The 15,032-nt window shown below is 42.8% G+C and overlaps 1 protein-coding gene across 2 annotated transcripts in view; it reads right to left on the bottom strand.

Annotated features, from left to right (window-relative positions):
• lnx1 (ligand of numb-protein X 1) overlaps nucleotides 1-15,032 on the bottom strand; it is a 103,137-nt gene that overhangs the window by 12,200 nt on the left and 75,905 nt on the right. For both annotated transcript variants that reach the window (XM_060917392.1, XM_060917393.1), the window contains exons 6-8: nucleotides 14,597-15,010; nucleotides 2,100-2,234; nucleotides 1,153-1,330 (exon numbers count right to left, since the gene is read on the bottom strand). In XM_060917392.1, the coding sequence (XP_060773375.1) occupies nucleotides 1,153-1,330; nucleotides 2,100-2,234; nucleotides 14,597-15,010 (727 nt within the window). The remainder of the gene's footprint in view (nucleotides 1-1,152; nucleotides 1,331-2,099; nucleotides 2,235-14,596; nucleotides 15,011-15,032) is intronic.

The raw sequence follows: 15,032 nt of genomic DNA, 5'->3' as shown, positions 1-15,032 counted from the left end.
CCATGCCACACTGCATTAATATATTAATTAGTGGTAAAGGAGCCCCAGCCAAGTACTGAGTGAATATACTTTTCAGAAGTTGGACGTTTCTGTATTGTAAATCCCTTTTTTTTGTTGATCTTAGGAAATATTCTAATAATTTGAGATACCGGATTTCTGATTTTCATGAGCTATAAGCCATAATCATCAAAATTAAAACAAAAAAAGGCTTGAAATATTTCACTTTGTGGAATGAATATAGAATATCAAAGTTTGCTTTTGAATTAAAAAAAAAATTCAGGATATTCTAATTGTTTGAGATGCACTAGTAGTTTAAGTCCAAGCCGTGTTTTCTATGTTTGTGTTATGAGCATGGATTTTTCTTGTTTGATGCCTACCTGGTTTTTGACTAATGCTAAAGATTATAACTACGATTCACAGTTGAGTCCAGTTTGGTTATCATTTGCACAGTATGCTAGGACATGTGTACATTGAAATGCTTGTGGTGATGGTAGAGCAAGTTGTGTCAAGTGTCGAGTCAAGTGTCCATGTGTAATGTGGTCAAGTGTCCAAATTTCCATAATTTTTTTAACCCACCATGACTACCTGCTTGGCTTCATTTCTACTTAAACAGAGTGATGCAGCAGCACTTTAGTCCTCTAGTCTGTTCCAATTCTCTCACTTCCTCATCTGTACACTGCTCATACAGAAAAAGTTGTCATGCTAATACCGCCATTGGCATCATCATACTGGTCATCTCAGAGCTGATTAAAAAAACAAACAAAAAAACCCCCGACTAGCCAAGCCAAGTTTCTGCCTTAACTCAGGGCGAGCGCATCATTTCCATAGCTCCATTGCATTCTGGAGCTTTGGGAACAATGCTTCTTGCGTCCTCTACTGTACATTGGATTTCCCATTTATATGGCATTGAATGTTGCTGGAAAATGGTGACGGAGAAAAGAAGCTCTGTACCAACCAACAAATTAGCACCAGAATAATTAAGCACATCATGTATACAGTATACAATGGAAACATACGGTATAATGCAATTTAAGAAATTGGAGGCTTTTTTTTTTAATTTAGCTGTGTGAAATGTTGAAGTTGGGGTGTATCATGTGCAGAGTGTACACCTGAGCAGCTCAATTGTAAACACTCCCCTTTGTCGACACACACCTTTGCAGATGGAGCCTTCACGGGCCACCACGCCATTGGGGTCAATGTTGGTGACATAGACGGGCAGGTCCCAGCCGCGGTTGTTCATTCCTCCTGCTACAGTCATGCCCAGCGACTCGTTCGACTCTTTAACCAGAGTCACCGTCTTCTCATGACAGCACGGCTTTTGGCACGAGTCCTAGCAAAGAGGACACCACAGAGTCAGAGTGTGTGTGTGTGTGTGTTTAAGCTAGTTATGAATACGCCAGCTATTTTTTCTGGGATCTGTGATATCAGTGACCGCTGCCAAAGCACAGCCTTGGAGCACAGCCAAAAGGAACAAACCCAGCAGCTAAGTGCTAACTTTATTAATCAAGAAGTTTAGTTTAAAAAAGAGTCAACTATATTTAGTCTGAAAGCATGCGTCAAGTGATTACGTCTGCCAACTTTGTCGGAGGTTATCTGTTCACCTCTGTTTGTTTATTTGTCTGTTTCCAAAGTAACTCAAAAAGCAGTGAATGGATTTTGATGACATTTTAAGGAAAGGTGAGTCACGGGCCAAGGAACACTTGATTAGATTTTGATGCAAATCCGAATATGTGGCTTGGTGGAGGTATGCAGTCTACCGAGTGCCGTTCTAGTTCAGGTCTGTGCCTGAAGCCATTGTGAGTGAAAATAAAATTAAAGCGTTCCCATGTCAGCTTAACGGAGAGAATTAGAAGTGTTAAAGAGAGGTGGGAGGAATGCAAGTGTGTGCACTGTGGAAAGTCAGAGACTCACAGAATAACAAAGAGCAAATGGAAAGCTGTGAATTTGAGCTTTATTAGGACAAGGGAAGATGCTTCCTCAGATCCTGACAGGTGGAACATCCTAATTAGAGCAGAAAACCCGCTCTGCTGTAGCCTGTTCTTCCTCCTAGCCCACAGAAACGTCATTCATGAAGCTGTGTGTGTGTAGGATTATCTCACCACCAGCGATTGCTCAACGTCCACAGCAGAGTAGGGTGGGGGTCCCTCCATACTCCATGGTGCCTCTTGTAGTATATCCGGGGCAGGCACGTGAGTCTGCCTCGACACGATGAAATGCACGCGCTCTACACTTGCCTACAACACATACAGTAACACACAGCATTACTGACAGTGGAGCAAGACAACTGCAAACAACGCAATTTTAGCCAGCAGTGCCAGCATTTATAGTCAGCACTGGGTTTGAGAGCCTCAGAAGAAAAGCGAGGCATGCTGAGGAAAGATTCATGGTACAATAACTGACTATGTGTTGCGTCAGCACTTCGCTCAGTGGCATATAGTCTGGTTATACAGGGTGTTTCAAAAATTTTGATGTTATTTGAGATGTAAATATCCCAGAAACTACATAGTCTAGGCAAATAAAACTGAACAGGCTTAACGTTGAGCAATATACGATTTATTCCTCAGTAACTGAATGAGAAATTCAAAAGGTATGTGGATTCCATGAACGATTTCACAAGTATTCAATATCCGTGCCACCTGAAACACAGACAGCCTTCCTCTTTGAACTTTTGTGCCGTGTCCAAATCTGCATTTTTAGAGAATTCGTTCATAAATGCACGCTGCACAGTCTTGTTCGACTGTGTTTGAGCGTACTCTAATACACAAAACACCTTTTCTTTTCCAGTGAATGGCATTTCGATACCTAAAAAGATAAAAACAAAAAAACATCAAACATAAAATTTTGACCTGTTTCCACACGTTGTTAAAATTTGAGGTCAATTGAACGAGAATTGGCAAAGTTATTAGATTGTGAAATGATATCAAATTTTTTGAAACACCCTGTATTAAGCACCAGAACAAGGTTGGTGTACAGTAAAAGGTTGAAATATAACCTACTGTTGGCCTGCTACTGGGCTTAAATGTTCTATTATGCTGAGGAACATCGTGTTCCTCAACATTACTCAATGTTGATACCCATATCTCATTTCATCTCATTATCTCTAGCCGCTTTATCCTGTTCTACAGGGTCGCAGGCAAGCTGGAGCCTATCCCAGCTGACTACGGGCGAGAGGCAGGGTACACCCTGGACAAGTCGCCAGGTCATCACAGGGCTGACACATAGACACAGACAACCATTCACACTCACATTCACACCTACGGTCAATTTAGAGTCACCGGTTGGGGGCGTCGTGGCTCGGGTGGATGGGGCGCCATGCCATGGATCTGGGGACCCGGGTTCGATTCCGACCCGAGGTCATTTCCCGATCCCTCCCCGTCTCTCTCTCCTGCTCATTTCCTGTCTCTACACTGTCCTATCCAAATAAAGGTGAAAAAAGCCCAAAAAATATCTTTAAAAAAAAAATTTAGAGTCACCGGTTAACCTAACCTGCATGTCTTTGGGGGAAACCGGAGCACCCGGAGGAAACCCACGCGGACAACATGCAAACTCCGCACAGAAAGGCCCTCGCCGGCCACGGGGCTCGAACCCGGACCTTCTTGCTGTGAGGCGACAGCGCTAACCACTACACCACCGTGCCGCCCGTTGATACCCATACAATCATGAAAAATATTGGGTTAACATTGGATTCATGCAGGGAAACATTCAACGTAAAGGAGAGCTGAAGTCATTTTTAAACTTGCTTTATTTCTTAGTTAACATGTTATTCAATTACGTTTTCGGTTTCAGTAACCTAAAGCCACAGTCACAACCCGTCGTAAGTGTTTTGGACACGCATGGGTTGCAGGGTTTGGTAGCTGTGCCGCAGGGTCGTGGTGAACCCGGGGGAAAGTTTGGTGGAGGAGTACGGGCAAAGTACTTGTCAAGTACAGGTTGCATGCCTGACTTCTTCGAGGCGTGGGAAAGATTGCGCCGTTTGCCCGTGGAAAGCGTATGTCTGACGCACGTGATCAGTGTGTGTTCAGTGAGTGTGGAGTGTGTGAGACTTGCATTTTACCAGTTTCCTGTGCTAGGAGTACGGCCCGCACTTGTGAAGCATGTGATCAGCACATTACAATCACTCATAACTTGTGTGTGACGCAAGCCAGGAGTGGGTATAAAACCAGCATGTCTGCAGCATTCTGCATCTGTCTTTTGGCTGAAGAACATTGGATATTTTGTGGGAAAAATTTGAAAAATTTCAGTTTAAAGGTTAGAAAATGGGACCCAAGAAGAAGCGAGCAAAAGTGAAGTAACCCAGCCTGAAACAGCGGAGGGGGAGGAGGAGGAAGAATTTGATGATGATGGTAGCAGCACCGGCGAGCCCTGCACAGACAGGGAGAAGTTTGCCTTCAAGCCAGCAGAAGGCACAGCACCACACCAGAGGGATTTTCACAGGTAAATACACAGCTTTAAGCATTCATGTCAGTATCTATATGCTTACAGTGGTGCTTGAAAGTTTGTGAACCCTTTAGAATTTTCTATATTTCTGCATAAATATGACCTAAAACATCATCAGATTTTCACACAAGTCCTAAAAGTAGATAAAGAGAACCCAGTTAAACAAATGACACAAAAATATTATACTTGGTCATTTATTTATTGAGGAAAATTATCCAATATTACATATCTGTGAGTGGCAAAAGTATGTGAACCTCTAGGATTAGCAGTTAATTTGAAGGTGAAATTAGAGTCAGGTGTTTTCAGTCAATGGGATGACAATCAGGTGTGAGTGGGCACCCTGTTTTATTTAAAGAACAGGGATCCATCAAAGTCTGATCTTCACAACACATGTTTGTGGAAGTGTATCATGGCACGAACAAAGGAGATTTCTGAGGACCTCAGAAAACGCGTTGTTGATGCTCATCAGGCTCAAAAAGGTTACAAAACCATCTCTAAAGAATTTGGACTCAACCAATCCACAGTCAGACAGATTGTGTACAAATGGAGGGAATTCAAGACCATTGTTACCCTCAGGGCCGCTGACAGCTTTGGCTGGGCCCGGGACAAAATGCTCTGAATGGGCCCCCCCTAACAACCCCCCCCCCCCCCCCCCACACACACACACACACACACACCTCTCTTATCCCCAGTGTTGGGCACGTTACTTTCAAAAAGTAATTAGTTATAGTTACTAGGTACTTTTCCCAAAAAGTAACTGAGTTAGTAACGGAGTTACTTTGTCATAAAAGTAACTAATTACCAGGGAAAGTGATTATTCCGTTACATTTTGTTCCCCCTCAAAAAAAAAATCAAATTCAATTAGTGTAATCATAATAAAAGTGAATGTTAAATGTGTTTAATGACTGAAATGGACACTTAACAGAACCAATTAGTAACGTTATCTACACTATATTAATATTTTTGTGGGACAATGTGAGATAAGACATCTATCAAATGTAATATATTTTTGTAGTTATTAAAATTATGTTACTAATTACTGGCCACTGATGAGGACAAACGCTTTGTTCCTCGACATAATGTGCATTGCACGTAGACATTTTTGCCTTTTATTTCAAGTAATGAAAAGTCCTGGCTGTATTTCCAATGTGAAAGCGCAGTGCTGGGCTGACCGCTCGCCATCGCTGGGTCTTCCGATTGAAAGAGCGCGCAGTAGTGCAGTAGGCGTGGTCTACCTACGTATGTTGTCCAAATCTACTCTGATTGGCTTACTGTGCCGTTGTCTCGCGTCTCCCCGCCCCACACTAAAGCAGAGTAAAGAAAGGCTGAACGAGCAGCGTGCCAGATGAGAACAGCTTTAATAAAGTAACGCATAGTATTTTATTGTAAGTAACGGGAACAGCGTTATAACGATGTAAAAAGTAATTAGTTAGATTACTCGTTACTAAAAAAAGTAATGCCGTTAGTAACGCCGTTTATTTCTAACGCTGTTATTCCCATCACTGCTTATCCCAGTCTCTACTCACTCCAACCCTTAAATGACAGGTATTCAAAAACCATTCAACCGGTCAACAACCATTTCATTTTAGCATTTCAACATTTTTACAGTTTTAACATTTTAACATTTCCTTAGTCTGCAACTATTCAGGTGCGAAATGCAACGCGCCGAACTTTTGTTGTGCGTGCGTGCGTACTGTCCAGTGTGAAAAGCAGAGAAGAACACACCGCTCGAGAAACGGCGGGATATGATTGCGGGCTAATGTGAATATTCTTAGCTTCAATCAGATATATGAAACACAATGTTATTAAGCCGTTGTGGTTATGAAATGATTCAATGCCCTGTGCGTTTGATATGGTGTTCAGTGTTACTTGCTCTCCCCTCGTTTGTAACATGAATTGCGTGCCGCGCGTGCCTTGGTTGGGGTTACTTTACGGGGCTGGAAAAAGTTGGCTGTGTCTTACCTGGCTCAGCTGCCCCACTGCCTTTGCTAGTACCTGCTGCATCATCCGAATCTTTTTTAAAATATTTATGCAGTGAGCCCCTGAGTCTCTTGGTTTCTTCCTCTCTTTTTCTCTTTTCTTTTCTGTGCTCCTGACTTGTGCATGTTGGCAAATGGCACGCACGCTGATTGTCGAAGCGCTATGATCGAATGATGTCGTTTTTTTCCCCTTAATCAAAGAGTCAGACCAAACCATTTTTGCATTGGGGTGGTAGGGGGTTCTTGATGCCTTTTTCAAAGACAATAAAGGCAAAAGATCTAGAAATCATTTATTGAATGCAAATATAGCATATTTCTCCCCCAAATCAACACATTTTGAAATGAAATAAAATAATCGCAACTTCATGAGAGCCCAGTTCTGGGCCCCCCCATTCCTGGGCCCGGGACAACATACCCGTTTGTCCCCCCCTGTCGGCGGGCCTGGTTACCCTCCCCAGGAGTGGTCGACCAACAAAGATCACTCCAAGAGCAAGGCATGTAATAGTCGGCGAGGTTACAAAGGACCCCAGGGTAACTTCTAAGCAACTGAAGGCCTCTCTCACATTGGCTAATGTTAATGAGTCCACCATCAGGAGAACACTGAACAACAATGGTGTGCATGGCAGGATTGCAAGGAGAAAGCCACTGCTCTCCAAAAAGAACATTGCTGTTCATCTGCAGTTTGCTAAAGATCACGTGGACAAGCCAGAAGGCTATTGGAAAAATGTGTTGTGGATGGATGAGACCAAAATAGAACTTTTTGGTTTAAATGAGAAGCATTATGTTTGGAGAAAGGAAAACACTGCATTCCAGCATCAGAACCTTATCCCATCTGTGAAACATGGTGGTGGTAGTATCGTGGTTTGGGCCTGTTTTGCTGCATCTGGGCCAGGACGGCTTGCCATCATTGATGGAACAATGAATTCTGATTTATACCAGCAAATTCTAAAGGAAAATGTCAGGACATCTGTCCATGAACTGAATCTCAAGAGAAGGTGGGTCATGCAGCAAGACAACGACCCTAAGCACACAAGTCGTTCTACCAAAGAATGGTTAAAGAATCAAGTTAATGTTTTGGACTGGCCAAGTCAAAGTCCTGACCTTAATCCAATTGAAATGTTGTGGAAGGACCTGAAGCGAGCAGTTCATGTGAGGAAACCCACCAACATCCCAGAGTTGAAGCTGTTCTGTACGGAGGAATGGGCTAAAATTCCTCCAAGCTGGTGTGCAAGACTTTTATCAACAGTTACCGGAAACGTTTATGCCATTATTGCTGCACAAGGGGGTCACACCAGATGCTGAAAGCAAAGGTTCACATACTTTTGCCAATCACAGTTATGTAATATTGGACCATTTTCCTCAATAAATAAATGACCAAGTATAATATTTTTGTCTCATTTGTTTAACTGGGTTCTCTTTATCTACATTTAGGACTTGTGTGAAAATCTGATGATGTTTTAGGTCATATTTATGCAGAAATATAGAAAATTCTAAAGGGTTCACAAACTTTCAAGCACCACTGTATGGAATTAATATTATATATGCTGATTTTCATGTATCTTTCAGCTAATGACGCCCAGAAGTGAGGACATTGCAATCCCATCATCGCTGTCAGGGCATTGTGCCATGCTCAGTGATAAGGACAAGGACATCCCGGCATCCCGTCCCACCACTCAGCAGGAGCAGGACAGCAGCTCGGAGTCAAAGTGTGTTTCAGTGCTCAAACTGTTGGGCTATTTAGTTGGGATTTTTTTTACAATGTAATAAAATGCGTTATTCCCTTATACTCATGTTTTATTATTTGACGTTTGCATGGTAAATTAAATGTATACTCAAATAAAAACAGCAAATGAGGTGGTCTTCTTCCCTTCTGCAATGCTACATGCTACATGATCGGTTCCTTGGTTCCTCCCCCAATATACCCAGAGTCTTGCCTTTCGTGTCACGTGCGGGTCGTGTGTGTTCTGTGCATGCTACACCTAGGGGTAGAAAGTGAGATGTACTTCTGTCTTGGGGGCCGCACAAATAGCAAGTGTGGATACCGTACTTGTGTAGTATTTCTGAGGCACATCACTCGTACAATGACCATGCGTCACTCGTGCGTCTTACTGTCATCGCAAAAAGTCCCTACTAGCCATGCTGCTGACTTGGTTCAGGCGTACAAAAGGAGTACGGGTCCCGTACGTACTGTGTGCATTCTTGATTTTTTGCAAGACCCATAGAATTTGCATGTGCAGGACCAAAAGTGTCCACGGGCAGTCAACAGGCACTTTCACACCGCTAGTTCGATTATTTGGTCCGCACCAGGCAGTAAAATTGTTACATTGTAGCATACAGACTGTGTGTGGTCCGCGTTCACATATGCAAACGAACCAAATTGGTCTGAATGACGTTTCGTCATCTTCCGGTGGAAATAAGTGCCAATTTGGACTTTCACAATGGAGCAACACGTTCGCACACTGTTTCTTGCACTGGTCCTTGCTTTTTATATCATCAACATTACCCATTTCTGGCAAAATATCCAGTTCCGGAAAGAGTCGCGGCTGCAGCTCGAGAACAATCTTTGGATATACTGGATTCGCCGCGCATCATTTCAGGCATAGGAGACGCGCTATTTTCACTAATGCTGTCCTGCTGATGATGAGACAAGCACCTTTCCAAAGACCCACAAGGTAGGCTATACATAGTTTTCGCCGCCTACTTCAGCGCAGAATAGTGACGTTTGTGGCTTGTTGATGACGTGTAAGTCGGATGAATGCGACCTGGCGGTTCAGACTGAAGTCGCATATGAAAAGAGCGGATAGGGATCGGAATTAGGACCACATATCCAAACGGCCTGGGTCGGATTTGAAAAAATCGGATCTGTGTCGTTCATATTGTCAATAAAAGATCGGATACAGGTCACATATGGGCGAAAAGATCGGATTTGAGTCACTTCAGCCTGCAGTGTGAACATAGCCTAAATGTGCGCAGCTTTCCGATTCACTGTTTTTTTCTCATCCTTATACTTCCTATGTTTCATGGACTGTAACGGATTTGCAATTGATTGTTTATTTAAACAACTTACCACTTATAAAATGATCAGAGCAGACTTTGCTGGGTTTGGAAGGCTGATAATCCTTGCGGTTGATTCTCGCAAGCCATAGATTTCTCCTTTGTATGCTGAGTTTCTTTGTTTGCTCACCTTCGTGCTCCCGTACAGTGGGAATTCCATAAAAGCTCAGCTTGACGTCATCATCTGACCTATTACGACAGCCGTGAATACAACAGGTGTGCACCATTGCTAGCTTTAAATAGCCTGCTTGGGTTCTTTTGAAGACTTTGTACTCGCGCGTTACAATGTGTGCTCAGTGACCCGTACGGTAAGCTTGACCTGCAAGATGGCCGCCACTAGGGAATCCCCAACTCTGTGACGTCATGTGAAAACTATCCATTGTCTGTTAGCCTGACAAGCCAGCCAGCTTTTACTGTAGAATCTGTTATGCTGTAGGTTAATACAGGGCAATCTGAATTTCCCACTGACAGAATGCTGACAGAGCTGGAGCACGTGCGTGTGCCTGATGCCGCTGTTTACAGGACGTTATAATGACCTGAGTTGGTCCAGGTTTGCATTCTCACCAGAGGGACCGCACCAGAGGTTGACATTTGGTGCGGAATCAAGCGGACCGAGACCACCCCTTTTTGGAGGTCTCGGTCCGCTTGATTTAGTGTGCACCCGAGTGCGACTGATGCTTTCACACCGATGAAAACGAACCGAACTAAGAGCTTTTGGTTCGAATGGACTGTTTAGTGCGCACCAACTGCTGTTGGTGTGAAAGCACCCTACGACCTTCTACAGCACTGAACACACGCAAATGTCGCGCAAGTCTCAAGCATGGTTTTGCCAAATTTTTTATCATAGACCGCCTGGAATAGCATGTACGGCGGGTTGTGAGTGAGCCTTTATATTGTGACTCATATTGGCAACTAATCGTAATTAAATATTATACTTATCGGCCTATTCGATTTTTAGCCATGTTGAGTTTAGTTCGTTTGGTCCACGGCAGGCATCACTTATCCACACGATCTTCACAAGACTTGTGCGAGACTTCGAAATGTGAAGTGTCAGCCAGGTGTCAGTGCCGCCATTTTGAAAACTGTTTTCCAAACGAAATATTGCACAAAAACGAGTTTAAATGATGATTGCTGCCTACTTTTTTCAAACTTTCCTGATTGCTATCAAAACAAACAAAACTTCCGGCTTGATTACGTCAGCATTCGAAAGAGGGCGTGCACGTCTTTTGACAACGTTGGCAGATGTTGGTCACTTTGATTTCCGCTGTACGTTTTACTTCCATCCTACGAAGTCTCGCACAGGTCTCAACGCATCTCGTTTACAGCCATTGCTTTGACATATGGACTGATATATTACAGAGCATATTTCAAACACTCATAACTTGCTACAGCAGTGACAAAATAGCTGTCAGAAATGCATTCCTATATTTAATAAAATGAGATAAATAGAATTTTGATAATAAAAAAATTTGCCTTCAGTTCTCCTTTAATTCAATTCAACTTTACAGAAATCCATGTCAGGACATTTCACTGCACTTGTCTGTGTTCACCGTGTCAAATTCCACTTTGAGCAATGATTAATCTACGGCCAAATCACAGCTGTGCTGATATTCAGTAGGCTATACAGTAACAGCACTCTAACTTGTGCGATATCGCTCAGATATAGTATATGAGTGTAGAATAATAAAGACAAAATGAGAAACATTGGGTTAATCTTAGCCTAATCCTGGAGAACAATAACTTAACATACAGTGGTACTTAAAAGTTTGTGAACCCTTTAGAATTTTCTATATTTCTGCATAAATATGACCTAAAACATCATCAGATTTTCACACAAGTCCTAAAAGTAGATAAAGAGAACCCAGTTAAACAAATGAGATAAAATATTATACTTGGTCATTTATTTATTGAGGAAAATGAGCCAATATTACATATCTGTGAGTGGCAAAAGTATGTGAACCTCTAGGATTAGCAGTTAATTTGAAGGTGAAATTAGAGTCAGGTGTTTTCAACCAATGGGGTGACAATCAGGTGTGAGTGGGCACCCTGGTTTATTTAAAGAACAGGGATCTATCAAAGTCTGATCTTCACAACACATGTTTGTGGAAGTGTATCATGGCACGAACAAAGGAGATTTCTGAGGACCTCAGAAAAAGCGTTGTTGATGCTCATCAGGCTGGAAAAGGTTACAAAACCATCTCTAAAGAGTTTGGACTCCACCAATCCACAGACAGACAGATTTTGTACAAATGGAAGAAATTCAAGACCATTGTTACCCTCCCCAGGAGTGGTCGACCAACAAAGATTACTCCAAGAGCAAGGCGTGTAATAGTCGGCGAGGTCAGAAAGGACCCCAGGGTAACTTCTAAGCAACTGAAGGCCTCTCTCACATTGGCTAATGTTAATGTTCATGAGTCCACCATCAGGAGAACACTGAATAACAATGGTGTGCATGGCAGGGTTGCAAAGAGAAAGCCACTGCTCTCCAAAAAGAACATTGCTGCTCATCTGCAGTTTGCTAAAGATCACGTGGACAAGCCAGAAGGCTATTGGAAAAATGTTTTGTGGACGGATGAGACCAAAATAGAACTTTTCGGTTTAAATGAGAAGTGTTATGTTTGGAGAAAGGAAAACCCTGCATTCCAGCATAAGAACCTTATCCCATCTGTGAAACATGGTGGTGGTAGTATCATGGTTTTGGCCTGTTTTGCTGCATCTGGGCCAGGACGGCTTGCCATCATTGATGGAACAATGAATTCTGATTTATACCAGCAAATTCTAAAGGAAAATGTCAGGACATCTGTCCATGAACTGAATCTCAAGAGAAGGTGGGTCATGCAGCAAGACAACGACCCTAAGCACACAAATTGTTCTACCAAAGAATGGTTAAAGAAGAATAAAGTTAATGTTTTGGAATGGCCAAGTCAAAGTCCTGACCTTAATCCAATCGAAATGTTGTGGAAGGATCTGAAGCGAGCAGTTCATGTGAGGAAACCCACCAACATCCCAGAGTTGAAGCTGTTCTGTATGGAGGAACGGGCTAAAATTCCTCCAAGCCGGTGTGCAGGACTGATCAACAGTTACCGGAAACGTTTAGTTGCAGTTATTGCTGCACAAGGGGGTCACACCAGATACTGAAAGAAAAGGTTCACATACTTTTGCCACTCACAGATATGTAATACTGGATCATTTTCCTCAATAAATAAATGACCAAGTATAATATTTTTGTCTCATTTGTTTAACTGGGTTCTCTTTATCTACTTTTAGGACTTGTGTGAAACTCTGATGATGTTTTAGGTCATATTTATGCAGAAATATAGAAAATTCTAAAGGGTTCACAAACTTTCAAGCACCACTGTATAGTATATTAACTTTGGCCTACTGCCTGGCAATACTGGGTTAATACTGGGCTAATGGTAGAATACATTGGATTAAAAAGATAAGAATAAGATAAGAGAAGATTAGATTTCCTCTATACAGTACAACCCTGATTCCAAAAAAGTTGGGACAAAGTACAAATTGTAAATAAAAACGAAATGCAATGATGTGGAAGTTTCATAATTCCATATTTTATTCAGAATAGAACATAGATGACATATCAAATGTTTAAACTGAGAAAATGTATCATTTAAAGAGAAAAATTAGGTGATTTTAAATTTCATGACAACAACACATCTCAAAAAAGTTGGGACAAGGCCATGTTTACCACTGTGAGACATCCCCTTTTCTCTTTACAACAGTCTGTAAACGTCTGGCGACTGAGGAGACAAGTTGCTCAAGTTTAGGGATAGGAATGTTAACCCATTCTTTTCTAATGTAGGATTCTAGTTGCTCAACTGTCTTGGGTCTTTTTTGTCGTATCTTCCGTTTTATGATGCGCCAAATGTTTTCTATGGGTGAAAGATCTGGACTGCAGGCTGGCCAGTTCAGTACCCGGACCCTTCTTCTACGCAGCCATGATGCTGTAATTGATGCAGTATGTGGTTTGGCATTGTCATGTTGGAAAATGCAAGGTCTTCCCTGAAAGAGACGTCGTCTGGATGGGAGCACATGTTGCTCTAGAACCTGGATACACCTTTCAGCACTGATGGTGTCTTTCCAGATGTGTAAGCTGCCCATGCCACATGCACTAATGCAACCCCATACCATCAGAGATGCAGGCTTCTGAACTGAGCGCTGATAACAACTTGGGTCGTCCTTCTCCTCTTTAGTCTGAATGACACGGCGTCCCTGATTTCCATAAAGAACTTCAAATTTTGATTCGTCTGACCACAGAACAGTTTTCCACTTTGCCACAGTCCATTTTAAATGAGCCTTGGCCCAGAGAAGACGTCTGCGCTTCTGGATCATGTTTAGATACGGCTTCTTCTTTGAACTATAGAGTTTTAGCTGGCAATGGCGGATGGCACGGTGAATTGTGTTCACAGATAATGTTCTCTGGAAATGTCCCTGAGCCCATTTTGTGATTTCCAATCCAGAAGCATGCCTGTATGTGATGCAGTGCCGTCTAAGGGCCCGAAGATCACGGGCACCCAGTATGGTTTTCCGGCCTTGACCCTTATGCACAGAGATTCTTCCAGAGTCTCTGAATCTTTTGATGATATTATGCACTGTAGATGATGATATGTTCAAACTCTTTGCAATTTTACACTGTCGAACTCCTTTCTGATATTGCTCCACTATTTGTCGGCGCAGAATTAGTGGGATTGGTGATCTTCTTCCCATCTTTACTTCTGAGAGCCGCTGCCACTCCAAGATGCTCTTTTTATACCCAGTCATGTTAATGACCTATTGCCAACTGACCTAATGAGTTGCAATTTGGTCCACCAGCTGTTCCTTTTTTGTACCTTTAACTTTTCCAGCCTCTTATTGCCCCTGTCCCAACTTTTTTGAGATGTGTTGCTGTCATGAAATTTCAAATGACCCAATATTTGGCATGAAATTTCAAAATGTCTCACTTTCGGCATTTGATATGTTGCCTACATTCTATTGTGAATACAATATCAGTTTTTGAGATTTGTAAATTATTGCATTCCGTTTTTATTTACAATTTGTACTTTGTCCCAACTTTTTTGGAATCGGGGTTGTACTATATGTATATCGGATGCACGTTATGTCATGCCCACCTGTATGAGCAGTGCAGCATGCTCAGGAGCACCATAACGCAGGTCGTGCCCGTTGATAGCAAGTACACGATCGTCGACACGCAGACGCCCATCCTGTGCCGCCAGACCTCCTTCGAGCAGGTGAAAGATGAAGACACCGTGCTCGTCGGGTCGGCGCACAAGCTTGATGCCCAGCTGCTCGTCTGGTGCACCCTTCAGCAGCACCACGTGCAGACTGTCGTCCCTCACACTGCCACCAGAGCCCGGGAACAGCAGCTCGCCCGGCTGAGGCACGTGATGGTGGTGGTGGTGATGATGCGCGCGGTAACGATGGCGCTGTTCACGCAGCACGGTCAGCCTGAGCAGCATGCAGGGGCGCTTCAGAGTTGCAAGGGCATAGCAGTGTGGGACGTTGGTGATGTCTATACCATTCACCTGTTTGGGGGAAAGTAAGAGA

The sequence above is a fragment of the Neoarius graeffei genome, chromosome 3 (assembly GCF_027579695.1).
Source record: "Neoarius graeffei isolate fNeoGra1 chromosome 3, fNeoGra1.pri, whole genome shotgun sequence".
NCBI classification, from domain to species: Eukaryota; Metazoa; Chordata; class Actinopteri; order Siluriformes; family Ariidae; genus Neoarius; species Neoarius graeffei.
Note: the sequence above shows the minus strand (reverse complement) of the source record. Positions and strands in the feature narration are given on the sequence as shown.